General features: G+C 30.1%; 1 protein-coding gene across 3 annotated transcripts in view; it reads left to right on the forward strand.

Annotated features, from left to right (window-relative positions):
* loh (thrombospondin type 1 domain containing lonely heart) overlaps window positions 1-27,893 on the forward strand; it is a 1,319,035-nt gene that overhangs the window by 741,873 nt on the left and 549,269 nt on the right. For all 3 annotated transcript variants that reach the window (XM_075360455.1, XM_075360456.1, XM_075360457.1), the window contains one exon: window positions 12,730-12,875. In XM_075360455.1, coding sequence (XP_075216570.1) covers window positions 12,730-12,875 — 146 coding nt within the window. The remainder of the gene's footprint in view (window positions 1-12,729; window positions 12,876-27,893) is intronic.

Here is a 27,893-nt window from a genome sequence, read left to right on the forward strand (position 1 = left end):
TGAATGTGGATTTTATGTAGTATGAATTTATTTCTCCATCAACATTTTGATGTAATGGTTAAGGGTGAGTACAGGCTACCTTTAGGGCAGAGCTGGTTGCAGCTTTATTCTAACCGCACGCAGACTGTAAACCACAGTTACTCGACACAAACTTTGTACCTAATACGTTAACGTATTCTCTTAAAAAACATTGAAACTCGCCTAACAATTACATTACGGTAACCGCAGCACTACAGTGAGTAAGCACCGAAATAAAAAAAAATAATAATAATTACCAGTAAAAATGGTTTAATTGCCTAAAATATTGATATTCCTGTTGTATAGTATGCAGTATGACGAGACGTAGAAACAATTCAAAATTAATCAAAATTATAACGATTCACTTTCAAATCACGTTAAAAATTTTCTTCCCTAGGACTTTCTGAGTTAATTATGAAGTTCATTTTAGAGTAGGCATTAAGACTTCAAGGGTTGTAGTGTCAGAATTAATTATAAGTTTTCATTAGAATACCTTACTGATATCATAAAATGTTTTTGTTTTTTTTCGTTTTATACATTTTTTTTTGGAAAATTATTGTGTTAATAAATTTCATTCTGCAAACAGTAAGTTAAGGTGGTTTTAAATATCTGATTATTATATTTAAAATGATTAATATATTTTAATATGTGCTTTTATGATGTACCATTTATTTTATATCTAGTTTTAAATGTACTAAAATATGACAAATAAACCAATTTTTTTTAAGGAAAAATTACTGTGTCAGTTTGAAAACTATATTTGTATTATTCAAGATTTTTTGCAAAACGATATACATTATTTTAAATAAATTACAGCAATTATTTTTCGTGAAATAGTATGACAAAACGTAACAGCACTAAATGATTAGACTCACTCTCGGTTTTCATACAATTTAAAAGCGAGTCATTTATAATTTTAAACATATTTTTCATTGATAGTATTTTAACTCTGGCGTTTAACAACACCCGAATAAAAAGAAAAATGTTGTTATATAAATCAGGAATACTTACAATTAAAAATATATCATGAGATCCAGCTGTAATAGAGTATTCGGAAGAAAATACAGTACATTTCAATTAAATGTAGAAAAAGATTTCTTTTAGTTGGCATACCTTACGTCTACTGATAAAGTAAAATCTGTCTTTTAGAAAAGTTATTTTTTATTTTTTTTAATACGATTATCATCTAATTAGATGATTTTATAACTTAATTCTGTTTGTTATTTACGTGAAAAATTAATTGTATTTATTTCAATTTTGTTAAGTTTTAAAAAGCCAATTTCGGTTTGTTTAGTTTTTTAAGTACAAGAAGATTTTTATTAATTTTAAGTTTTTGAAGTAGAGTTTTCTTTTTGATTATATGAAATGGAAGCAATAAGTGAGTAAAAGTATGAAATATAAAATGAGTATTACCATTGTAGTAATCCTAATTTCATGTAATGTATTAAGGATTACTCTATGATCTATTGTGTTGATTCCTATGACCCATCATATTTTCTAATACGCCTAAGGTAGTTTTAATTAATAGAACACATTGTTAATCTATAATGGACTACTTTTGGTATTATTAAATTAGTACTAAACTGGGTAGCTTTCTAAATAAATCCTGATCGGATATATTCCTCGTATACGGATTTTGAAATTCATTAGATCAACTTGTATATAAACAGAGTGAACGTGATAACTCTGCTCTTTGTGATTTCCATTTATGTATGCAAATTAAGTTTTATGAAATGGGATTAAAGAATGCAATTGACTTAAAAATTGTCGGCTCTTTCGCTTTACGCGTATTCATATAGCCTAATTAAGTATCATGATGCCAAAGCAATTAGATTAAATTTTAAAAGCACGTAATATTAAATTTCTTACCCGTACCCAATTATGTTGAGTTTTAACAGATTATAGATTATTGCGAAAATGGTTTAATCCTAAAACGGTTATTTAAATTAGTTTCTCTATACGCAAGAATATAATTACAAGCGATTTTTTTAATTTATATTTTTTATATAACTGCATTCGACTTTTTCCCTTCATACGTTTATTTATTTATTACATGTCCTTTTACTTTTTCCATTACTGATTTTCATTTATACATGAAAATTAAACATATACAAATGAATGAAAATTCAGATATTTTTAATCAGAGGTAGGTTTTTCATGAAGAGTATAATTCTAAAAATAAAAATAGTAGGTATACAAAAGAGGAAGTAAAATGAGTTTTAGAACTAGGTTAATCTAAAACCCTTTTAGGTCTAATTTCGTTTTTATTTAAATGTTATTTGGTTTGTTTTTTAATTGTTTTTTTTTTTTCACTTGAACGATGTCATTCTAAAGTTACATTTATAATTGTATGGATCAGAATCTGTTTAATGAGTGGTATATATTTAAAAATTAAAATAGTTTTTACTCTGATTATTATTATTATTATTATTATTATTATTATTTCTTTTTTTTGAGAAAAATCGTATATTTTACAAAAATTTAAAGGTAAAATTCATATTTTATGATTCATAAAACATCCTTATTGTTGTTTCTTTTTTTTAATTTTTTTTACTACGAAAGATTTTTTGTTACTCTAATTGAATAGGTTTGCGATATACTCTTAGAAATTATTTAACAAATGATTTCAAACATTTAACATAAATTGTTTTTTTATTTCCCATAAATTTTATTAACTGAATTTTTTAACGTCTGAGATTCAGAAATAAATCGAAACAACAAAAGTCCGTTTATCAAAAATAGTTCATGGCATTCCGCCTGACTACTTTTACAGATGTCTGACATACCTATTAAAAGAGTGTTATTAAAATAATTAATCGATTTTAATGATAATCATAAAAATTCTAGAAATTAGCGGAGATTTATAATATTCTAGCATAATTCTAGATTATATCTAGCACTGAGTATCTCCCTCGTTAAAGGTTTAAAAATTGTTAATTTTTTTTATTCCTTTATTTTCATATGGCTTCATTTACTCAATCTTTTCAGAAACCAACAAATTTCAATTGGTTGCTAGCACATTTACTATTCTAATCCTCTCACCGTACTAGTAAATAGTCTATTATTATTAACGTTCTGCACACATACAGAACAAATTAATTAGCTATTGCAAATCAAGAATATATACTAAGTGCCACAGTAAAAGTCGTCAGTAAAATAATTTAAGTAACAATGACTTATTAATTTATAACTATTGTTAAATTAATTTTTTAAGACTCTTATTTTTAAAAATAGGTTACCATTTTAATTTTTTTATATTATTCGTTACCGGATAGATATAGTAGATTAATTCCTGGGATAGACTGTATTGATTTTACTTCTTCATTTCAGCTAAGTTTTCCGCTTCCCTTAGTAGAAGATATGCATGATTGTAAAGGAGTTTTATGAGGAAGGTATCAGAAAAAATAAATAAATAAATAAAATTATAGCAAAGATTAATTTACATTAATAAATGAAAATATTTATTATTAATTATTTATAAAATTCTCTGTAAATGTGTAAAGTCAAGCTAATGGCATATATATAATAAAAAGATTAAAATATTAATTTTCATCTTTTTAATTTTTTTCAGGATTACTAACTTATATTTTTTATTACCATTTTCTTTTTCTTCTCAAACATTTATCATAAAATATATCTTTTGTAAATATTTTTTAGATAGTTAGTGCAATAAATCTTCATCAATTTCCGATACGATGATCTTTCTTAAATTTTTAATTTTTTTTTTGTAAAATACGTCAGGGATTTGGAATTCATATTTTCCCTAGAAATTGATTACTCTAACTCTGTGTCATCTCAACGTTGAATTAACAGGTAACTAATATCTGTAGAAATAAACTTTACATGAAGTTATGATTATTTATTTAATTATTTATTTAATTTCTTTAAAATTTGAAGAATAATTATTCAGGTAATCTTGAGTTAATGATAACTTGTAAAAATCGTTGAGGTTGATCGAAACATATGTTTAATAAAGTGAAAATACAAGAACTTGTGAGATATCAAAAATAAGGCAGTGTAAGTCATTTGCTTTTATGTCCGTTAATATTTTGAAGATTACATATTTTTTAATCATTTTCCGAGATAAATTAATTTAATGTTTACCGATATTAATAAAATGTATAATATATTGTAACAGGACCAGTATAACTGATTGGAATAATGGATTTCTTCCAATTAAGAAGAAAAAAAGAAAACAATAATAATGAAAAGAAGAATCCAGAAGGAACTAAAAGGGATTCTTTTCTCAGAATAACAGGTCTGTTCTTTGTTATAGATACAATGGCACTTCCAAAAGCTGTTGTTCGACCAGAATGGTTACCGGATCGAAATAAGAATTTACAGATAAACATAAGGACGCGAACGATGAAAATTATTACGCTTCAACAATTAAAAGGAGAGGCGGCTACTGGTTCTGCAAGCCAGAGGATATAAATACTGCCAGGGACCAGCGGACAAAGTCGGTAGTTGTGTGAGTCCGTGTTTGGAGTAGTCGTGATAACAAGAGATAACACAGTAGTTTTGCAAGTCCCAGTTCGACGCGGTTGCGGTGACAGCGTTAAAGTAGGCGTGTGGTAACGAGTGAAGAGTACGTCACGAGAATTCCAGCGTGGACAGTGGGTGAATACAAGGATTTTTTCGGTGAATTATTGTTAAACAGTAGTGAAAGCGACAGTATTCTACTCATTCTTAAGGTGTAGGGTAGTTGTATTGTAAATAGTAAAAGTAATAATATTTGCAGATAATTGAATTGTATGAATTTTAGACATTAGACCGCTTCGTTGTCTTGTTAATGCAAATCAAGTTCTAGCGGTCATTTTAACCTTTTTAAATTAAACTGCATTCTGCTTTTTATTCTGGAATAATGTAGCTGTGTTTTTTTTTTGTTTTTTTTTAACTGAATTTTTACGGGCATCGACTGCTAAGGTTATTAGTCCTCGTCACATTCTTTAAAAGAAATTATTATCTCCATCAGGATCGTCATATGTAAGGGTGTAAAGGGCCCTTACATTTTATTTAAAAAAAAAAAAACACAAATTTCACAATAAACATTAAAACATGAAAGACAAGGACAATCACAAACACTTACGGGGTGTAAAGGGCCCCAATATTAAAATTTGAGATAGGTTCTCAAAAGACCATGAACTTAAAATTAAAATTAAATTAATCAATACCATATCTTTCTTTCTTCTACGAAGTCTCATTTATAGTTTGCTTAAGCACCCTCGGGGCGACCAGAACCGCCGTTGAGCAGTATATCAGTCGTGCCAGGGTGCCGTGGAAGTTGAATCCTTCTTATATCAGGCCATAGGCATGCACGGCGTACACCCATAGCCTCGCGCCCTCAATCCACCCTTGAGGGTCCCCCATGCCATCATCGGACACACCCCGACTCACTGCTCTTGAATGGAGGTGAGCCAAAATGGCCTAGGCAAGAGGGCTACCTCCCGTCACTATACGTGCCACGATTCGAGACTCCCTTATATGTATATATAAAACTACCGCTTAGAGTATCTTTTACCACAGCTTTAAACTTCCATTTTATAGACTTTTAAGAAGTCCACTGGCGTGTAAAAATGCAACTATATTTTCTTCATTTCCATTATCCAGATCAGCACTAATATTATTTGTAAGACGGAACCTCTTTCTGAGGTCCTCATATATGATACACTCTTCTATTAGATGCTTGATTGTCAGTGTTTTATTACAAACACCGCACATTGGTCTCACTTCGCCGGTTAACAAATATAAATTTGTTAATCGCGTGTGACCGATTCTAAGTCTGGTCACCGCTACTTGTTCACGGCGAGTCAACTTAAAGTCGCTTTTCCATTTATAAGGAGAAGTTTTAACCGAGTTTAATTTTGTATTTAAACTCCTCCATTCAGCGTTCCACTTGTTTTTTACTATGTTTGTTAGACGGTTTTTTACATCTGCCACTCTTACAGGAAATGCATCCAAGTCATCGCAGACTGTTGCCTTTCTGGCAGCTTCGTCTGCGATTTCATTACCTATAATACCAGCATGCCCTGGAGTCCATACAAATACGCATCGGTGTCCTCGTTGTTTTAGTACGTATAAAATGGACAGGATGTTTGCAATTAGGACATCCTTAATGTTTTTGTTCCGAATTGCGACAAGTGCACTTAATGAATCGGAAAAATATTAGCACTCTCTCTTCGCAATAGTGTTCAGTGTAGCGAAGAGCTTGCTGAATTGCTGTGAGTTCTGCCGTGTAGACAATGGCCACATCTGGCAGTCTCCAAGAGTGGGCTTCTTCATTTACATATATCGAGCATCCAACACCATGTTCGGTTTTAGAACCGTCAGTATAAATTCTAATATGTTCTTCGTAACTACTGACGGTTGCTAAAAATTCCTGCTGGATGATCCTGCTGGTTTCTTTTTTATTTCTCCTTGAGAGAGATCCAAACTTGTATTTACCGCTGGCAAGAGCCATAGCGGTATTTCTCTAGTAGAAATTGCTAGTGTCTCTGGTATAGCAATTTCATATTTTCTTCTTAATTCGTGGTACCTAATTCCGGTTGGTCTGGAATAGGTAGCACGATGTTCATATACTGCAGCCATAGGATGATTCGTAAACAATTTATTATTTATATGAGCAGGGAAAGCCCATACATTTGCTGCATATCTTAACAAAAGGATCTCTCTTCTATAATGTAGTGGCATTATTCTGGCTTCAGACATTAGACTAGCCGCCGGACTTGTGCGGTAAGCGCCTGTTGCATATCTTATACCGCTATTATGAACTACGTCTAACATTCTTAAGTGCGAATTTCTAGCGGATGAATATACGATACATCCATAGTCTAGTTTAGATTGAACCAATGCTTTATACAATCTCAATAATGTCTCTTTGTCTGAGCCCCAATTTAAATTCGATAAACATTTTATAATGTTTAGGGCTCTTTTGCATCTATCACTCAAGTCCTGTATATGTAATCCCCATGTAAGGGATTTATCCAATACTAGTCCTAAATATCTTACGCTATCTTTATATTGTATTGGATTATCGTCAATTGTCAACGCAGGACTTTGATGAGGAATTCTCTTCCTACAAAAGTGTACACAGCACGTTTTCTCTGGTGAGAATTGGAATCCGTTATTCCTTGCAACTTCATTTAGAGCATTGATCGCTCGTTGCAATTTGTACCTCACCATAGCAGTCTTGTTGCTGGCATACACAATTGCCAGATCATCAACATAGACGCTTTTGCTGATTTCTACTGGAATGGCTAGTATCAATTTATTAATGGCAATGGTAAACAAGGTACCGCTCAACGGCGAACCCTGCGGTATGCCATTTTCCAAGATTCTTTCACATGAATATTCATTGTTGACGCGTACTTGGACGGTACGGTCATTCATGTAGTTGCTGAGCAGTATAGGCAGATTGCCACGAATGCCCCATTCATGTATCTGGAGCATTATATCATGACGCCAGGTCATATCGAAAGCCTTCTGAAGATCAAAGAAGACTCCGACACAATGTTTCCTTTTAATAAAGCTGTTATATATAATGTCCTCTAAGCTGATCATTTGATCAGTGGTAGAATGGTATTGCCGAAAACCTGCTTGATACGGTGATATCAGGTTTTCTTTTTCCAAAACCCAGACGAGTCGATTATTAATCATTTTTTCCAGTATTTTTCCCAAAGCACACGTCAAAGAAATAGGACGATAGCTATTGGGGGTCTGTTAAATTTTTATTTTTCTTTGGTACTGGAACAACATGAGCTTTTTTCCACTGCTGCGGGTACGTTCCATCCCGCCATATTTTATTATAAAGTTCTAATAATCTGCGTTTTGCAGTGGTATTCAGCTGCCTGATCATATTATAATGGATTTCATCCGGACCAGCAGCTGTGTTACCTGCTTTTTCCAACGCTTTCGCGAGTTCTTCCATTTTAAATGGTACATTATATGAGTAATTATACTCAGTTCTAAAATTTAGTAGACCTTCGAGTTCTTCTTTTTTGGTTCAAAAACCTTCCTCGTAGTTGGCCGTTCTGCTGGCCTTTTCGAAGTGATTGGATAACAGCTCTGCAATGTCATATGGAGTGTCTTTTATTTCATCTTCATCTTGAAGGCTAGTTATGGGAGCAAAATCATTACGCCCACAAATCGCCTTCACTTTCCTCCAAACATCTGATGCAGTAGTAGTTTTGTCGATGAATGACACGTATTGCTGCCAGGATCGTTCTTTCGAGTCTATCATAAGACGTTTTGCATACGCCCTGTATTTCTTAAAGGCAACAAGATTTTGTTGCTTCTTAAAGGCGTTATACGCCCTTTTCTTTCTTTTTATAGCTTCACTTATTTCATCGTTCCACCATGGAACGGGTTTTTTCGTAAGTTTCCCAGATGTTTTGGGAATATATCTCGATGCCGACTCAATTATTGCATTTGTTATGGCGTCGACATCGTCTCCGATAACTCCAGTTGTTTCCGGGAGTATCGTTCTAGCTGTGAAGCTTGTCCAGTCTGCCTTCTCAAATAACCATCTTTTAGGGATGGGATATATTGTTCTTGTAACATCAGTTACAATTTGCACCGGGAAATGATCGCTTCAATGCAGATCATCTATGACATGGAAGCTGTACCTTGGTGCTATCGATCCGCTTATAAGTGCAAGATCTATACAGGACGTCGATCCATCTCTGGCATTGAAAAAGGTTCCTGATCCATCGTTTAAAATAATAAGTTCTGAATTCAGCAGGAACCCTTCCAGTTCTCTTCCACGGGGATCTACTCGATCTGATCCCCAAAGAGAATTACGAGCATTAAAGTCACCCACCAGTAAAACAGGTGGGGGAAGCTCGGAAATTAGTCTTGCTATGTCATCCTTATTCCAATCAAAATACGGCAAGTATATGCTGCAGACAGTGACCTGGAGCGGACGCTTCATTCTAACGGCGACCGCTTGTAGGTTTGTGTTTAGAACAACCGCTTCGGTGGTAGCTCTAGTCGATGTTAATATAGCTACTCCACCTCTCACTCTTATATTTGGCGGTTGATCTCGCCGAAATATATTGAATCCTTTTAATTTAAAATTTTCATTTCGGCGGAAATGTGTCTCTTGCAGACATATACAGATCGGGTCTACATCATGTACCAAGCGTTGGAGCTCATGGATGTTTGAAAAACATCCATTGATGTTCCATTGTACTATCGACTCGCTAATTTTTAATTAAATTATGTCCTAGGTTTTCCTTTCGGCCATCCTTTTTTTCTTTTCTTCTCCATATTGCGAACGGCATCATGTTCGCGGAGAACGTCGTCGCCGGTGTAGCTTCCGGTCTCCGAATCGGAGACCACTGAAGCCGCCGACGACGACGGGCATGGATCGGCGCTGGTTTCTGGCGCCGATTGAGAAGCGGCAACCTGGTCGCTCCCTAACACGGGGGGCGCACCGGTCACCGCCTGTGGGAGGGGGGACACTCCCCCCCCCCTGTGTGATTTTTTGTGGCCTCTGAGGCTTAGAGGCCACTTCAGTTGCAGGAGGCTTGGGAGCCTCCATAACAGTCTCTGTAGGTATTATCGTTTTCTTGTCATCAAGAATCTCACTAAGACGTACTTGGCATTCTGCTTTGGCGTCCGTTTTCTTCAGAGCGAGAGCAGCTTTCGCTGTTTTATCTTCGGGAGGAGGCTGTACTAATATCTTTGGCTTTATTGGATCTTTAATATTGAAAGATTTCATTTTATTGTCAATAATTATTTCAATCATGTTAGCCAAGTTCGGAGCAAGTTTACTGATGAGCTGACTTTCCACTACAGCAATTGGAGCAGGAGCAGGAACAGTAGCCATGTTGTTGCTCTGGGTTTGCGGGCGTTAACAATCTTTTTGGCTTCGATGTAGCTGACTTTCTGCAGAGTTTTAACTTCCTGCACAGCTACTTCTTCTTTGTAGACAGGACAATTCCTGGATCTACATGAATGCTGTCCGTTGCAATTGATGCATGTAGGGGGCTCTTTACACGGCTCTCCCTCATGCACCTCTTCCCCGCACACGCATATTTGCGTTCTCTCACATTTGATGGCGGTGTGGCCAAAACGTTGGCACTTGAAGCATCGCATTGGTTGCGGGATAAATGCCCGCACATCCAATCGATGTATCCCCGCTCTAATCTTCTCCGGCAAGGTAGGCCGGTTAAATGTGAGAACATGAGAGGCTGAAGGTAGGACCTCGCCATTCCTCCTCATGTTCAATCGGCGACACTCTATGACTCCCTGCGTTGACAACTCCTCAACAATTTCTTGTTCCGTACAATTTAGAAGGTCCCGACAGACGACCACACCTCTTGAGGTGTTGAGCGTACCGTGGGGATCAACATGCACAGCCAGTTCTCCAATCTTTTTAAGCCCTAAAATCTTTTGAGACTGGACATCATTTACAGTCTCAACATGAAGTCCCATGAAGGTCTTCCTTATTTCTTTTACAGGGCCACCAGCGCATTTGGTTATCTCCCGAGCGATGAGAAAAGGACTCACCTTCGAAAAATTTCCATCCTCCTTGGTAATAACCAAATATTTAGGTTTCGGTGCATTATTGCTCTTGAAAAAAGCTTTTTGTAAGCTTTTTCTAGCCTCAATCTCTATCCTTTTAGTTTCCGCACTTTTTCTCCGTTTTGCCTCAGGCGAAACGGCTGGTTCTAAACGAGGGTGTTTGCGTGAACCCTCTGCCACGTTTAATTGTTCAATTTGCATGAACAATAAATCCCTTCTGTAGTAAGGCTAGCCGCCGGGGTACACCCCCACTCCAGGGCTACCAACCCTGGAGGTCCGTTCCGGTACTCCGGTGGAACCGGCATATGTCCTGGCAGAGAGCGGATGCGCAGTCTCTGCATTGACTCCAGGCCCTTACACACCGAGGCTTTCAGGGCTCCCATGCTCCGAACAACATGGGCACCTTAACTACATGCTTGCCATCGCGGGGGGCATGTGGACAACAAAAGGTCTCCGTTACACCTGCAAATAACTTCGACCATGGCCGCCACATCGCCAGCTCTAAGTTTGGTATATGTCCACTTCCTAATCCATAAATTGTTCATATCCTGCAGGTAGCCAAAAAATCCAATCCATGAGGGGACCTGAAGGTGGAAACAGGTCAAAAGAAAAGCATATCCGAGGAATTTACTCGGAGCCCCGTTAGCCAGCTATATGTATTGTACATAAGTACGGCTGTTACCGCCCTGGACGTGGAACGTAGATGTTGTGTTCCGGACGTGGGGATTACCTACCTCAGGGCAAAGCTGTGTTTAAACAAATCTAGTCCGTTTTATTGTAATTACTATTTTGTATATTATAAATATACGTATTATTATTATTATTATAATTATAAATAAATTATTATTATTATTATTATTTTGTTTATACATATGTACAGTAATATTATGTATTTATAAGAAATTTTTGTTTGTTAGTCTCTCAATATCCTGGTAGAACCGCGAACACCCGACAATATTTATTAGATCTCTGGTTTGAACAGTCTATCATTTGATTTAGTGAGTAAAATAAAAGTATCTCTCATCTGGTATCCAGCTCATAGCTACTGATATAGAACAACGCCCTGAATTGTGTACGTCTTCAGATTAGTTTGTATGTTATCATATATATAGATTTTTAATTACATTCAAGCTAGCCTTCTTTACACTTTATTTTCCGTATTTGGCAAAGCAAACAACAAAACAGTATAAAAAAGGAACTAAATTATAATCAAAACTTATATCCCAATCTACTGAATTACAATGAATAATTAGTTTTTATCAGTGCTTTTTAAATCTTTTTGAACCTTTATACAATTACAATTTACCTGTTAACATAAATGAAAAGGTGGGAGGACATATAAATATATTATAAAATAATATTTGTTTTACATGAATATATCGATAAAGGTTTAATATATTATTTTTGTCACATAAAAGCAATATATTGTACGCATGTTGGTTACTGTTCCATATTTATATTGTTATAAAAACAGATTATTATTTCAATACAAAAAAAAGGCTACAAAATTTTAATTGATTTTATCGGATGTTCTGCTGAACAGGAAAACATTACGTAGTTAATTGTAAAATAACTTTAATATTATTTGAAAAATTTAGTTAACGTTTGTAAATTATTAAAAGATAAAAATCTTTCTAGAAAAGAACAAAGAGTTCTATTATTTCACCACTTTCGACTTTCCGTCCAGATGGTTATCGTAATGTATAAATTTTAAATCAGCTTATCGTACATTTAATTCTCTCCAACGGTGTGGAAATTTTTCTGCTGCAAATTCAATCTCCATTGTTAAAATAGTAAACGGTTTGTCAAAACCTCCATCCTATTATTCATAATTGAATTAATTGCGTACTCCATAAAAGAAAATATGCATTTTTGGTACGTCCTGTATTCTTTTATAGCTAGTATTCTAAAATGAACTTATCCCCTAGCCATTAAACGAAAGTTTCACTTTCTTGGAAGAAAGATTAAAACAAGTTGCAATTTTCATTGAATTTGACATTTCAATGAAAGCATCCACTAAGTATGGATACACAGCTTCAAAATAATTGAATAAATCTTTATTGATGTCATGTTATTCTAGTAATTTTAAATTAAAAGGAAAATTCGTTTTAATTCTGTTGATAAATTTTGTAATAAATTGATAATTGATATACGGTATTAATTAATTATTTTGTTACATTTCAGCGGGTAACGAGTGCGCATTGAACTGTCGTGCTCTTGGATTTAGATTCTACGCAACTTTAAACTCGAGTGTTCATGACGGAACGTCTTGTCGACCAAAAGAAAAAGACTCGCCACTCAAAGCACTTTGTGTATTCGGTGTTTGTAAGGTAAAGTACTCATTTTGATTTTTCTAACATTTGTCAGTTTTCTCAAGTAAATATAAACTTGAAGAATTATACTTATAAGTTTCATTTAAATTTTATGTTCTAAGTTTTTTAACAACGTCTATTGACTGGTGTTAAGAGTTTTCATTTAAAAGTAAATGAAAAACCTATTAAAGTTATAGTATATTTTACTCATTTAGTTTGATACTTTCGTTCAGTTTTTATGATTTTCAATTAATTCTTTGTTTTTCTTATTAATCTGTTATATTTCTTAAAAACAGGTCAAACACAAAACTTTTGTTGTTACTTTGTCTAAAAAGACAACTTTCTTTCTAGACACTTTCTTGTATAGAAAGAATTATCCTACTTAATCAAGGCTTGTTAAGCCTTTCAGATAACTAAAACGCATCACGAATTCTAAAATTATCATGTTCAGTTGTGTTTCATAATCTTAAGCGATAAGTGACTTTGGCACCCACAATATTTTTTAATGGTAGGCTAACTAACAGTAAGTGTAGTACTTTTCATATCTATTCATTGCATAAAATAATTAAGAATCATAGATATGCACCATATTGCATATTTTTATGCTTGATTTTATTTATAACAATTGTACACCCCGTACAACACAATAAGATAAACCTGATTTTAAAATGTTTTACCGTTAATTTTAATTCAGAAAATGCCTGATACTCCGTATCAGAAAATATCTGATATCAGATACGGCTTGTTTATACATTTTTTTAAATTATTTTTATACTCAGTAGGTTTTAAAAAATACATTTTGGAATCATGAATACATTTTGGAATCATGAATAGATAAAAAAAATTCTTGATTTTTAATCATTTTATATTTGTATAGAGCAATAATTTACGTTTCCAAGAAATTAGAGAAGTATTTCAAACGCTGATTCTTATAATGAATTAATGAAAGAGTGAAACTATATAAAATAAATTTTAGGATGTGTGATGAACATCCCTAAATTACCCGTATTAGAAGATATTTTTAAGAATTGGTATATGGCATGGTATTTCGGAAATATATTCGCAATGTACAAACAAGTTGCAATTATTCTTAAACACGGAGAGATATTACATTGTTATATGATAAATGAATTTTTAGACCGTGTTGAATTTAATTTCTTGCATAGTCATATTTTAAAAATGAAGCTATTGCGTTGACTTTATTTTTAAACTGGGAAACATGTAATTATTTATTTATAACAGGTTTTAACTCAATTTCACCAACATTTTGATACATGTATTTTTTTAGAGTATGGTGATGCCAAGCCTGCTCAGGATTCACTCCCAAATCTTTCAGAATGGAAGATAATTCTAGGAACTCCATTCGTGTTTACATATATTTTTGATAATGTGATTATTAAAATATCTTAAAATCCTAGGTATATCTCTATAATTAAGTTTATTTGGATTATACATCTTTTTAAAAACTAAAATATTGGTTGCATTTTATCAAATATAGTTGCAATCATTTGATATAAATAATATTTATGAAGACCATCCAGTATCAATAAAATATAATATTAAATAAAATTCGGACTCTTTCAGCTGTTGACAACTTCAGAAATATGAGATATACAAATATTAGTAAAATATAAAGTCATAGTAAAACATTGTTGTTCGTTTTTTGTCAAGCTACTTTAAACAGAAAATGTTTTTTCTTATTAAAATATATTCATAATTTTACGCTTCACAATTTTTATTCACTTAAAATCGTCTGAAGATGGGGTAAATGGTAGAAAGCGTTCGATAATTTTTTTCACAGATATTTGTCCTTTATAGATTAATACAGAATTTGTATAACCTCGTTAATAATCCGCACACGATTATTGAAAAAAAAAACAGGTTCATATAACGTTCATTTTGAAATCTTGATTACTACGTAATTACGAGTATATGAGGATGACAGCGTTTGAAATGCTTCCTCTTCTTGAGATCGAAAATACCAGTTTGTTAAAAAAAATTCTGATACTCTTGAATCTTTAGAAGGCGCTTAACTATCTGATAAACTTAAAAAAGCAAGAATACATTTTTTAAACGAAAGTAGGTTGTTTGTAATTATCTACAGTTTGTTACATTGTCTAAAAGACGAGGTAATTGGAAAAGTGGGAAATTTTTTAGGTAATTATTTTACTTTCATTAACTGTAATAGAGTTTTCAGATTTTTTTCTTATAAAGAGAATTACACGTAAACAATTTCGGGAAAAATATGTTTTAAAATGGTTAATATTTTTACTATTTTGTACTGATAAAATAAATAGTTAAAAAGGCAAGCTAATCGTTGTAACTGAATGTAATTTAATTGAATCATTTACGATGATTACGAATAATTTGTTAATCTTCAGTGTTACAAATATTTCCAATTATTTTTCCGAAAGGGTAAATTTATTTAGATTTTTATGATAAAACTGTTTTTCAAAAACTCCGGAATATTTGTTATCTGTCATTGATTATAATACAATAAATTTAAACTTTAAATGTTTTCATTTAAATATATTCCACTTCAAAAAATTTCACTTTTTAGGTTTATTAAAATAAAGAATTATCATAATTTTTAGGAAATTGCAATTAAATTCTAATTCTTTTCATTTATTTATTGACCTTTGATGAAGGTCTTTTCTTGAATTATTTTCCTTTTTTTAATTTTGAGGGATTGATAATAGAATATCTTTTTTTATTATTTTCTATTACTAATAAATCTGTTTGAAAATGTAAAATAATATTTTTTTAGAAAAATTAATAATTAATTATTCATTTAAAAAAAATAATACGAATAATAATAAATAATAAATTAAATTTTCTTTTTGTTTTGCCATTACCGTAATGATATTCATGGATTCGTTCAAAGTAAAAACAGATTCGTAAATTATATAGGTATGTTCAAGAATAATAAGCACATCTTCTCAGGAATGTTGAGGAAATTCAGACGATAAATATTTTCTGTGGAATTATTTGTTGAGCCGAATATATTAATAAACATTGAAATGCTACTCTAGGGAAATGCATGCATATTTCAGCCCACAAAGCTTACTTCAGAGAATGGATGTGTAGTGAACATTATTATTCTTAATCATTATTTGTCTTATACAGCAAACGACTAAGTGAGTTAGTTTAACTCTGTTACATTTGCGTAATTACGAGTGAGTTAGTTTATTAGTCACATGTAAATCGTGTCTCTTACGTCTTGTACGCATCTTATTCGTTACGCCCATGAAGAGGCTTGAATTGATCGTTTGATAGAAAAATTAATGTTTCCATTTCTGTAGATAAATGCATTCTGTCGTAAACTTAGTTTCTTATATATAAATTGAGGATTTTCTATTTTTTTACATTCAAGTTTTTGGAAAAAATAAAATATATTTTGTTTAAACTTTCACCCATATCTGAACCATATTGTTAATAATTTTTCTTATGTAATCAAAATCTCTTCCGCTCTAACGATAAGAATGTATTTGATCAGTAGCTATTATTCATAACTTCTTCTCTTAATACCTTGCAGACGATTTGTCCTGGTGATATAAATACTACGTGAGTATTTGAATGACTGGGTTTTATCCTTTGTGTAATTTACTTTTGTGTGCCTTATGCTCCAAGGAGCATTGAAGGAAAGTTTCATGGATTTTGGTATAGCAAAGGACTTTTTAACCTGAATGAAACTTTCATAACATCTAAAACTTTAATATAATACCAATAATATCGCTAAATATTAAAATGATAGAATATAACAATTTTGTAAAAAGATTATTTAATTAATTGGTTTTTGGATGTTTTAGAATGTATTGAATATTTAACAGAAAACTTTAACTCTTTTCTAATTGGTTATAGCTTACCTAATAAGAGAAAAATATGTACTATAATTTTTTTTTTCGAACGCCCAAGTAGTGATTATGTAGTGTTGTGAATATGGTAAATTACAGCAACAGATGTTATTGTGAAGGAGAACACGGTTTCACCGGAAAATCTTACTGTTTCCTTTACATATGTTCCCTAATAAATTTATCGTACATATTTTTAATAAATTAACTAGTTGTTAAATTAAGTTAAATTTAAACTAGTTGTTTTAAGAAACAACTAGTTATAGTTTTTTATTTTTAGAGTATAATTCATAATTTAAACTAATATTGTATTATTTAATTTTCTTAATTTTTTTACGGATTACTTCTAAACTTCATTCTATGATTTCTTTTTTAATTTATTTAGTTTAAATTTTTCTTCTGAGATCCATTTATTAGAAATTTAAATTTTATTTTATTTTAAAATTAGTTGTATTGTTCTCCTTTAACAACAGAAATTTGTTTACAAGGATTAATATGAACAGAATCTTTCGCGGAAAATCGAAACTCGGATTATTCAAACCGCCTTTTGTCATAATTAAAGAAATATTGATATATCAACCCAATATTTTTATTATTTCGAATATATAATCCTACATCAAATGGGTATGAGACTACACGTACAGATGGATTCCATCCGTCGTTACCCCCTCAACACGTAAACTAAAATGAAAGAGGCATAGCGGCATAGTATAGAAGTTGAAAGGCACGTCTTACTAAAGACGTACCCTTTACCTACCAATAAATGTTCAAACTAATGTGTTCAATCTTATGTTTTTAACCTGTAGTAGAACACAAATAATGTATTAGATATTTGAAATCCTTGAGTAACGTATGTCTATATGAGTTAATACTCTTATTTATTTTTTCCTTCAATAGTTTTAGTTCTTGTGCTGTACAAGAGATCAATGATATAAACATTAATAAATATTTTAACAGTATTTAAAACAAAGTAATTTAAAAAGTAAGTAAAAAGTAGGTTGAATACGTAAATGTATATTCTCATATACATTTACGTATTCAACCTACTAATTTAAACAGTTGAAAATATTTATTTCATGTATATAAAATAAGAAAAAGTTTTTTTTTATTACTTTTAAAAACTTTATAAACTTTTTTTTTTAATTACAAAACAGTGATAAATCTAACGGAAGAAACAAGTGTGACAAATATATTTTCAATAATATTATTACTATTTTATTAGAAGCTTGTTTATATATAAAAAGTCTTTGTATTTTTATGTATTAAGGCTGTTTTGAAATCAAAATTTAAAAAATTAGATGTCACCGAAAAATCATAATTAAATAACATTCATGAAAAATCGGAAATAATATTTCCATATATTTTTAATTTGTATTATATACTTATTTATTTTTTATAATTTCATATAACTGAGTGTATATTTACTCGTATACATGACTTTTACTTTCCTGGCATCATGGCTCTAGACCTTTGCTGCAAGAAGGAAGGTAAAAAAATGAGGTATGGGTTTTTTTCACTTTTCGACGTTTTATCACCCAGGGGCCCCAAAACCAAAAACGTACATACGTACGTACGAACATTACTCCCATTTTTTTCTCTTTTTTGGGTCAATTTTCTCAAAATTTTGCTAAAATAATTTTATTTATATTAATATCAATACAATCCTACTACAAGTATTTTTACAAAAAAATTGAAATTTTCCCTTTCTCCACAGATATAAAAAATAAAAGAAATAGAAAATTTTATTTTCTATTACTTATTATATTATTGAATGAATTTTTAATGTCTTTCTAAGCACAGCAGTATTACAAGCAACCGAAAATAAACAATAAAAGAACTACAAGAATGTTAATCGCTGAATTTTTTAGTATATTTGACGTTGATTTCAAATATGTAAGAGGTGTCTTTCTATCCAGAATATATTATTTTTATTCATATACGCCGCTTCCAAAATTCATATACACAGTACGCTCCAAATTGTGTGACTAATTGGGGGAATAATTACATTTAGAGACATTAATTTAGAACATGATATGAATCACTCATGTTTCATTTGTAATTGTTTTAATTATTTTATAAATAATAATAATAATAATAATAATGCTTATTTTTCATGGCTTTCTTATCAACTAGAATCAATTTTATAGTTTATTCTGTGACTTAACTGTTGCTATAAATAGATGAATAATATATTCTACTTGCGTTGTTCATGCATATGTAAGTACATGTGCTGTTCGTACATTCAGCAAGTGATGAATGTACTTCAAAATGTAATGTAATTAAAAAAAATCTTGAGACCGATAGGGAACTTCATATTCGGAATAAGCGCCGAAAAATACGAGTGCATAAGATTCAACAAATATTGACCATGTAACAAAATTATTGTTGACCAGTGTTATTAATAGTGGATGTACTTATTATAAAAAAGATAGAGGTAGACAAATATTGTTATTAATAAAACAAACAGGTAGCCGAAGACGTAAACCAGTAACATAACGGATAACAAAAAAGTAATTTCTTTTAGTCTATAAACTTTTTTCTTTTTTTTTCTTTATCAAACATTATTATATGTTATATTGTAGATATTTTTAATGTTCGTTTTTCAATTATCAGTTTTAATAATAGACTTTTCTATTTAATTTATTAAAACAGAAAATTAATTACTACACAATTGTCTTGAAGTAAGAAAAATCAATTTGAAAATTGTGGTGTTATTATTATTATTATTATTACTACTACTACTACTACTACTACTACTACTACTACTACTACTATTACAGTAAAAATGTATTTTTTTATACGTCCTATTTACGTAATTATTTTTTTTTTTTTTTGACGAATGGAAATAAGTTATAACTTGTGTGAAGTGGTTTGGAGAGTTTTACATTAAGTTTCCAAAGAATATTAGATTCTTGGTATCTCATATTATGAACATTATATGGACAAAAGTTAGGGAAGTATGTATTGTCTTCATTCAATACCTGTATACGTATACATAATATGCATACGATATAGGTCTGCTTGCCGGTGCCTAAGCTTAACCCCGTCGTAAATTTTTCTTTATCTCGATCATCATATCCTGAAGCTAGTTCTATATGGATTTATTATACGGCCGGATGTTATACGATATACATATTATATGTACTCTTCTCGTAGACTTTCACTTTAAGGTAGTTTTCTATCTAACATATGGTCAAAGTGTGTTTAAAAAAAATTATTTTATTTTTCATAAAATATTACCTTTAACTTCTCTAAAAATTTTGCTTATATACATTTTCATTTCTCTGGTTATACTAGAATTCACCTGAATAAAATATTACAATATGAAGTTAGTTGGTTTTACATTTTTAAATAGTTCTTTCAAAAGATCAAATAACGGATTTATTAATTACATTTAAAGAGACATGCCAATAGAAGATTATAAGTTTTGTAATCTTTCTTTGTTTCACGGGTAGGAGTTTATTTATTTGTAAATTAATAAATGGATCCACCTGTAGTTTTATTAATTTAGGTACTGATGAAAATATTTAGAATAACATTTCCTACGACCATTAAAACATTTTTTTGGGGTTTATTTAAAAAAAGAGGACTGTTATATATTCTTTAAAAAAAAATTTCTAAATAATATGAGCTTAGTTTTCTGTTAAAAGGTTTTTGAAAATTTTTCCAGGATAAAGTAATAAACTTTATATGTCTAGCCTGAAAAATATGTATTCTTCTTCTCTTACCCTATTTTTTCTTACGGCTTTAAAATCCAACAGAATAGTTTTGAAAAAAAATATTTGGTTAACTTTCATGGATATCACTTTCCTTGATTTTTATTATATCGATATTAATCTATAAACCACATTCAAGTTTTTTTCTTATGTTACTTACATTTTCGCTGTGTATAATCATCTTTATTATGTAAGTACTACTTTTAATTTATTAACATTGGCCATCAATTGTCAAACATATTATTTAATGTACAACTATTTTTTAAAAAGGCATTTACTCAAAAGATATAAAAATAATACAATATAGTATTATATATGTATTGTATATAGTAATGCAATACTATAATATATGTATAGTATTGTAATACTTTCTTTTTTTTGTAGTACAAAGTACAAATGATAAGTAATATAATCGTCACAGTTTCCCGTTGCTTTACTCACTTAGTCGAATGTATGTACGGTTGAATATCAGCACATCAAACTTAGTGAAATGGACATGATACTCACCTCTACACAACTGATACTGTCTCTGTTCACCACAGGGGCTGGCTGTAGAGTGACCATCACTACTGTCAGAGAAACCAACCACTTTTTATCTCTTATATCTCAAAGGTAACAAAGATCGGACGGATAGTGTAAAGCAAATGTTATTGTAAGTTTACGCTAGGAAATATTGCGTTATATACACTCTTAACGCAGCAAGAGAATCGTACATAAGATTTTAAAATTAAAATAATGACTAAATAAAATCGAAAACGTGTGTTTATAATGGAACAATTCACATCGTACGTGGTAAAATTTATTCTTCCTATATGAAAAGAGTAAATTTATATTATTGTTGTTATTATAACTGCTTTTTTGAAAGGAGAAATGTTTTTGTAACACCTATAGTTTTATGAACAATAAAGTAAAACTGAAAAAAAAAATCATTGTCGGCCAAAGAGTGAGTGATATGCATGTTCGTGAAGACGTGCGCCAAGCGTTCAAAGTCCGTGTTATGCCGGTAAAGGTAAGGAAATAAGGGTGGATGTAAGTGGTAGGGTATTATTATCAGCCCCAGGAGTGCACTTAACACTGAGGGATGTGTTTACAGAGGAATAAAAAAGAGCTGGTGTCGTTATTTGTGGTAATCTCGGTGTGAGATTCAGCAACCAAAACATTTAACCGCGTCGCTCAACATTCTCAGAACAGCCTCATAACATCTAAGAATAGACGTGAACATTTTTTTTTCTAAGACGCTTGAAAGAATCCATTTCTATTATTTATATGGAGTTGCCTGCTTCAACTCCCTTGTTGTACGGTCTGGATTATTTCTCCCACTAAACCTGGACCTGCCGAATAAAATAGAATGTGTTCTGTTATTTTTCTGTTTTCTAAGATCTTGGCATCAATTTAATCGCATGTATAATATACTTGCTCATTCTGCTTACTGTTTATTTTATTAAAAAAAAAATCACTTGTTATAAATAAATTTAAAATATCTTCTTTATTATATTAGTTATATTATGAAAACGAAAAGTTTATAGGCTTTTAAGGTGCTGTACAATTAAGAGTATTTATTTTCGTAATCTTAACAATAAAATGTTAATATACTTGGTTTATTTTATATGATATGCTTAATAATTCGTGCAATTATCATGAGTGTGCTCCGATTCATTTTGACTTTTATAAACTAATGGTGTTATTCTTCGAATGTATAACTCAGAATTATAAACATTTGGATTCTACTCCCTAAGACAAAGTTATATTTGATATAAAATTTCAAACTTGCATAATAACAAAAAAGAGCGTACCTCTATAATTTATTCTTTAGGATTACTTAAAAGGATTATATAAAAAATTATGGTACTTACGTATTAACGCCACCGCAGCTACAGCTTTATTTAATAACAAAGTAGTCAATCGGATTTCGGTGGAAAATGAACAGTCTCTTTATTAATTTTAATAAATGGTTATTTATTTTATAAATATAATTTAACCAAACTTAACCTACGCTCGCTTCGCTAGCTAACCTTGACTAATTAACACCGTAATTTTTTGAGTATTTATTTAATAAATTCAGTAATTATTGCAATTATTTATTATTTAAATAATCAAAACACTCCTGTTAATTAGTATGGTTAGCGTGCGAAGCGAGCGTAGGTTAAGTTTGGTTAAATTATATTTATAAAATAAATAAATATAAATAACCATTTATTAAAATTAATAAAGAGACTGTTTTGAATCTATGTTAAACTCTATATCGGCCCATTTTCCACCGAAATCCGATTGACTACTTTGTTTTTAAATAAAGCTGTAGCTGCGGTGGCTTTAATACGTAAGTACCAAAATTATTAATAAAATTTATATTGTGATTTCAGTGCAATATAATATAATCATTAAAAATTACTTCAACAGTATCGTCTAATTTTTTTTTTAGAATTAGCTTAAGAGGATTTTTTTGTAAATTATATAGATCATACATAATGGACACCGATCGCGAGTGTGAAATGGCATAAAAAAATATTTTGATGAATTATTTGTTTACATTTTTAAACAACCCTCAATCACAAATTTTTTCGCCTTAGAAAATTTACATGGAATTTTATATTAGCTGAATATTTATTCAATATTCAATAGTAGTAGAACAATGCTTCAACGTGTAATAAAGGACCTTATTATGCTTCCGTTATCATTTAAAACAAATAGTTTGTCATTGGGAAGAAAATTAAATTGTTCAGAGAAGTAAAAACATCTCTTAATTGTAACCTACATTTCTACGTTGTAAAGGTTTTTCCATTTATACGGGTACTCATATCATACAGTAATTTTTACGTTATCTTTGACTGTGAACGTAATTATATATATATATATATATATATATATTTAAATAATAATTATACTTCTACTTACTTCCTATAAGATCTTCGTTGCGTTTTTTTGTATAATACTTATGAACATAAGGAAAATGAAAATATGTTTTTTTGATTTTCACAAAATTAATTTTTTTTAAATCAGCTGTTTCGTTGAACAGTACCTTCTTCAGATGTTACGTACAGAACACAAAAGCTTAAAAGTACGATACAAAGAACAAGTTAAATACATAAAACAATGGAGATAAAATACATAAAGTTAAAGAACAACTGTATGAAATGTAATGTATACATCAGTAATTATATAAATTTAACAGTAAATACTATAAATCAGTTCAGAAAAAAGGGTGGTATATACAGTTAGATACGAAGCTTATCTCATTTATATGTTTAATAAAAGTAAACTATTCAAGTCTAATTGATCATTTAAAAGTAAATTAAGTTGTTTTTTAAGTATATTAATTTCCAATGACTCTAAAAGTTTCAGTTTCAAACCTTTGTTCTCAGCATGAAGTACTATGAAATTATCATTAAAAACATGATTTTCATTAATTGACAGCCATAATTAGATTCCTTTTTTTTATTGGAAAAACATGATTTGTGGTCCCTTATACGTTTTCCAAAAGATCTACCAATCTGTCCAACATAATCTTTATCACAAGAACCATAAAGCTGTTTGTAAAGTCCTAATTTTGGAGTTTATTCATTTTAATTTTGTTATTCTTATTGAATTTACCTAGAAAATTATCAGATTTCAAATCAATATCAAAATTTCTATTTCTAAAAAATTCATTAATTTTCTCTGTGGGTTTACCTACATAATGTGTATTTTTTTTTTTTTGGAGTGAATTTCTTGAAGAAGGAAAATTTTGGCTAGTTGCAATTTTATGTAATTTATTCTAAAGATTTGATCAATTAAACTCGTTTGGTAATCATTATTTAAGTTATTCGTTTTATAATATTAAGTTATTTTACAAAACTACCATCTGGTATCGGAATACTTAACAATATAAGAATATAACTATTGAAAGCTCCTAATTCATGTGTAACTGGATGTAATGATGTACTATAAATCACAATATAGAGTGTGAGAGTTCCTGATTTATTTATTTATGTATACAGGGTTACAGAGTAACAACACAGTGACATGATGTCAACAGTACTCTGCAGAGATGCCAAAGCATCTGTGTGCAGTCTGGCGTGTAATTGAAAACGTAACGTAAATGCGTAGTCTTTAACAGACTCAGGCTGACCACTCCTGAGACGTGCGGTTAATTGAAATCCAACTGTCAAAGAACATCGATATCCACAGTCTAGCATTCAAGTGATGTATGCTAAAATCTAGTTTGTTACTGATTTTAGTAATTCTTAAATCTAAAAAGACGATCGAATTATTTTTTCCACTTACAAAATAAAAGCAATATTTTTGTGTAAAGTGTCAATAAAATTCAAGAATATTCATAGTTGTTTCAAGCTACCGGTAAAACAACCAAAAATAATATACATGTATCCGTACCAAAATCTGAAATATTTGAAGAAAGGATGAGCACAAATTTTGTTTTCTAAATTATTCGTAAAAATTTCAGCAGCTAACGGACGAAATGGATTAGAGGCTCTTTATGAGGTGTAAATGTTATTGTTAATCTCAAGATAATTTTGATTAAAACAAAGATTAAATGCCTCAACTATCTCAATTCTTGTAATTTCATTAGTTTCCTAGGTAATCAGCAACTTGTTAACAGTACTGATTACCTCTTGTGGGGGATACTAGGAAACAGTTTTTTTACCGAAAAAAACTTTTAGTGGAATTATCCGGATATATAAATCCTTAATATTTTCAGCAGTTGAGTTTTTATTACTAAATTTTGGTTGAAATTTATAATATTAATAATTCTCTTAGACAATTTACTAGCAGGATTATTAACATATGAAACTACTGGTTTGATCGGATGATGTTTTTTTCGTAATTTAATAAAAGATAATTTGCTAGTTGCATATTCATCACTGTTAACGTGAAACCATCACTTTCCCTGAAAATAGAACAATTCCTAATAATTATATTAACGAGATTTGAAATTCGGTTCTAGGATTCACCTTAATAATATCAAGTTTGTTGGGATCTAAAAATTCAGAAGTTTTTGAATTCTAATTACTTTTTCAAAAGCAATAACAGTTTTTCCTTTATCTCCATGTATAAAAACTATATCATTCTCTAACACCTTATTTTTTGTAGTCTTGATTAAAGCTAAGTTTCTAACGTGATAATTACATTTTTCACAACTTTTAATTACAGTAGCTAAACAATGTTCTTTAGAATGTATCTCTTGAAACGAAATATCCTTATTAACTTTAGTTTCAGAATTCAAAATTCGCACTGTTCACCTATAATCTCTAAATCCATCTTTATGTCTGACTTTAGGTTGTAAATAAAACCTTTGTCTAAAAGTCGAATTTCATGTTCGCTTAACTTGCATCCTTTAAATTCATAAATATATAAACAAACATACATCATTTGAGTCTTTACTTTTCCAAACCAAGATCCGAGTCAATATTTTGCAAAGCACTAAGTTTTAGTTTTACTTCAAGTATTTTTTGTGTATAGTCTTTTTTATTATCTAATAACTGAAACTCATATTAGCAATCTAAAACCAATTCTGAATGTATAACGTTAAAGTAATCATTTTAAATATCTAACTTCATATATTTGGTTTTCTATCTTCAACTATTCAATTCTAAAGCCTGTGACTTGTGATTTTCTGGCTGATGTATTCCTGTTGTCAGTTCGTAGCTTCATTTATCTTGGAGTAAGGTTCTTCAAATATACGTTAAAAACCAATTTTTCTTCGGAGAATTGTTTGACCGTAAAATTAATTTTAAATACCATTAGGCTATAAAACTCGTTGAAGCTTTTATCAAATAATCGATAGATGAATAAGTTTTTAAGTGCGAAAATCTATAATAGCAAGTAGAAAGTGAAACAAAATATGTTTTTTAATTTTTACAAAATTAATAATTAAAATAATTATTATTGGTTAATAATTTTTATACGATTAGGTTTTCTATTAAAATATGTCTTCCTACCATTAATAAATTATAAATAAATAATCAATAATTATTATTAAATATTGCATAATAATAAATTATGCAAAGATATATTAGGTTTCCTATTTCCTTATTAGTAGTACAGTACATATTAATGAAATTTCTTACAGTTACTAATCCATATTTCTAATTACAAATAAAAAGAAATCTTCGCCTGAGGATTGGACACCCTAGGCTTACCCACGCCCATCTATTTGGCTCTCCTCAGTTGAACTGTGAGGTGTGCAATGTAAAATGGTCTGTATACCACTTTCTCATAGATTTCCCAATTTTCGGACTTATTCGACAAAAATTAGACCTGGGTTTAGATGGGAAGTGTTTATTAAACCGGAAAGAATGCATAAAAAGACTGTTGCGGTTCTCTCTGTTAGTGGTAATAAAAACGTATTTTAGCTTTTTGCTAGTTTGTCTAATTTAGTTTGTGTTTATTATTTACGATCATGTAATTCCATTTAAGTCGCTAAGGACTTTAATTGTTGATGCGACTTTAAATAAAAATATTAAAAAAGAAGAAATTATAAAAATGAATCTTATTTAGTTATTGTGTATTATTATTATTATTATTATTATTATTATTATTATTATCTTAATCTCTCCATATTTCTGCTTTCTCAAGAAGGAGAGATTTATATTAAAACGTACAAAATAGAAAATAAAAAAATAAAAAGCAGTAGATAAATGGGTATTTATTTTTCTAAATAATTATATCTTGTTGCTATATGTAATTTACTAGTGTAATTATTAACATAAAATGATATATTCACTTGTAATCCTAAAAGTAATTACATTACAGTTACAATATGTAAATAAAGATCGAATTTATTTAAAATAAATAATATTGATCGATCTAATGTCTTAGTATAACAGGAATCGATTTTTTTTTCTTAAAGAAACGGTATTTTTTGTTTGATCAATAATAATCTATGCCCGATAGTTTAAATTTCTCCTTTCTGACAATTTAAATTTATCAAATATGAAATAAATATTAAAATAGAAGCATGAATAAATAATAATAAAAGGAGGATGGGGATTTCAGAAATCCTGTGCGCTCCTTATTATAAAAATATAAACATTAAACCTTTCAGTAGAATAATTTTTAGATAATGTATTAACACAACGCTTTATAGCGTAAAAGGTACTTTCATCCATTCTAGATCAATTAGAAAAATAAAAACTGACATTTGGTTCTGACATTTTGTCTAAAGCAGAATTTGACATTTTATTAGCTAATTATTCTTTATCTAGGTCGATAATATTTTTTTTTAGATTTTCTTTTATTATAAGAAAAAAATCTTAACTATTTACAAAAAGATTTTATATAACAATTATTGAAAATAATTACCACGAATTCTGAACATGAACTGCAAATAAAATAGTGTTTATAACAATTCTATGATTGTATGGTGAAAAAGTAATATAAAATTAAAACTTCAGAACTAAATTAATTTTCCATTAATATACTGCATAAAATGAAATGAGGTTTATATATAAAAATATTAATTTTGTATATATAAT

Source organism: Lycorma delicatula, chromosome 3 (genome assembly GCF_047948215.1).
Source record: "Lycorma delicatula isolate Av1 chromosome 3, ASM4794821v1, whole genome shotgun sequence".
Lineage (NCBI taxonomy): Eukaryota > Metazoa > Arthropoda > Insecta > Hemiptera > Fulgoridae > Lycorma > Lycorma delicatula.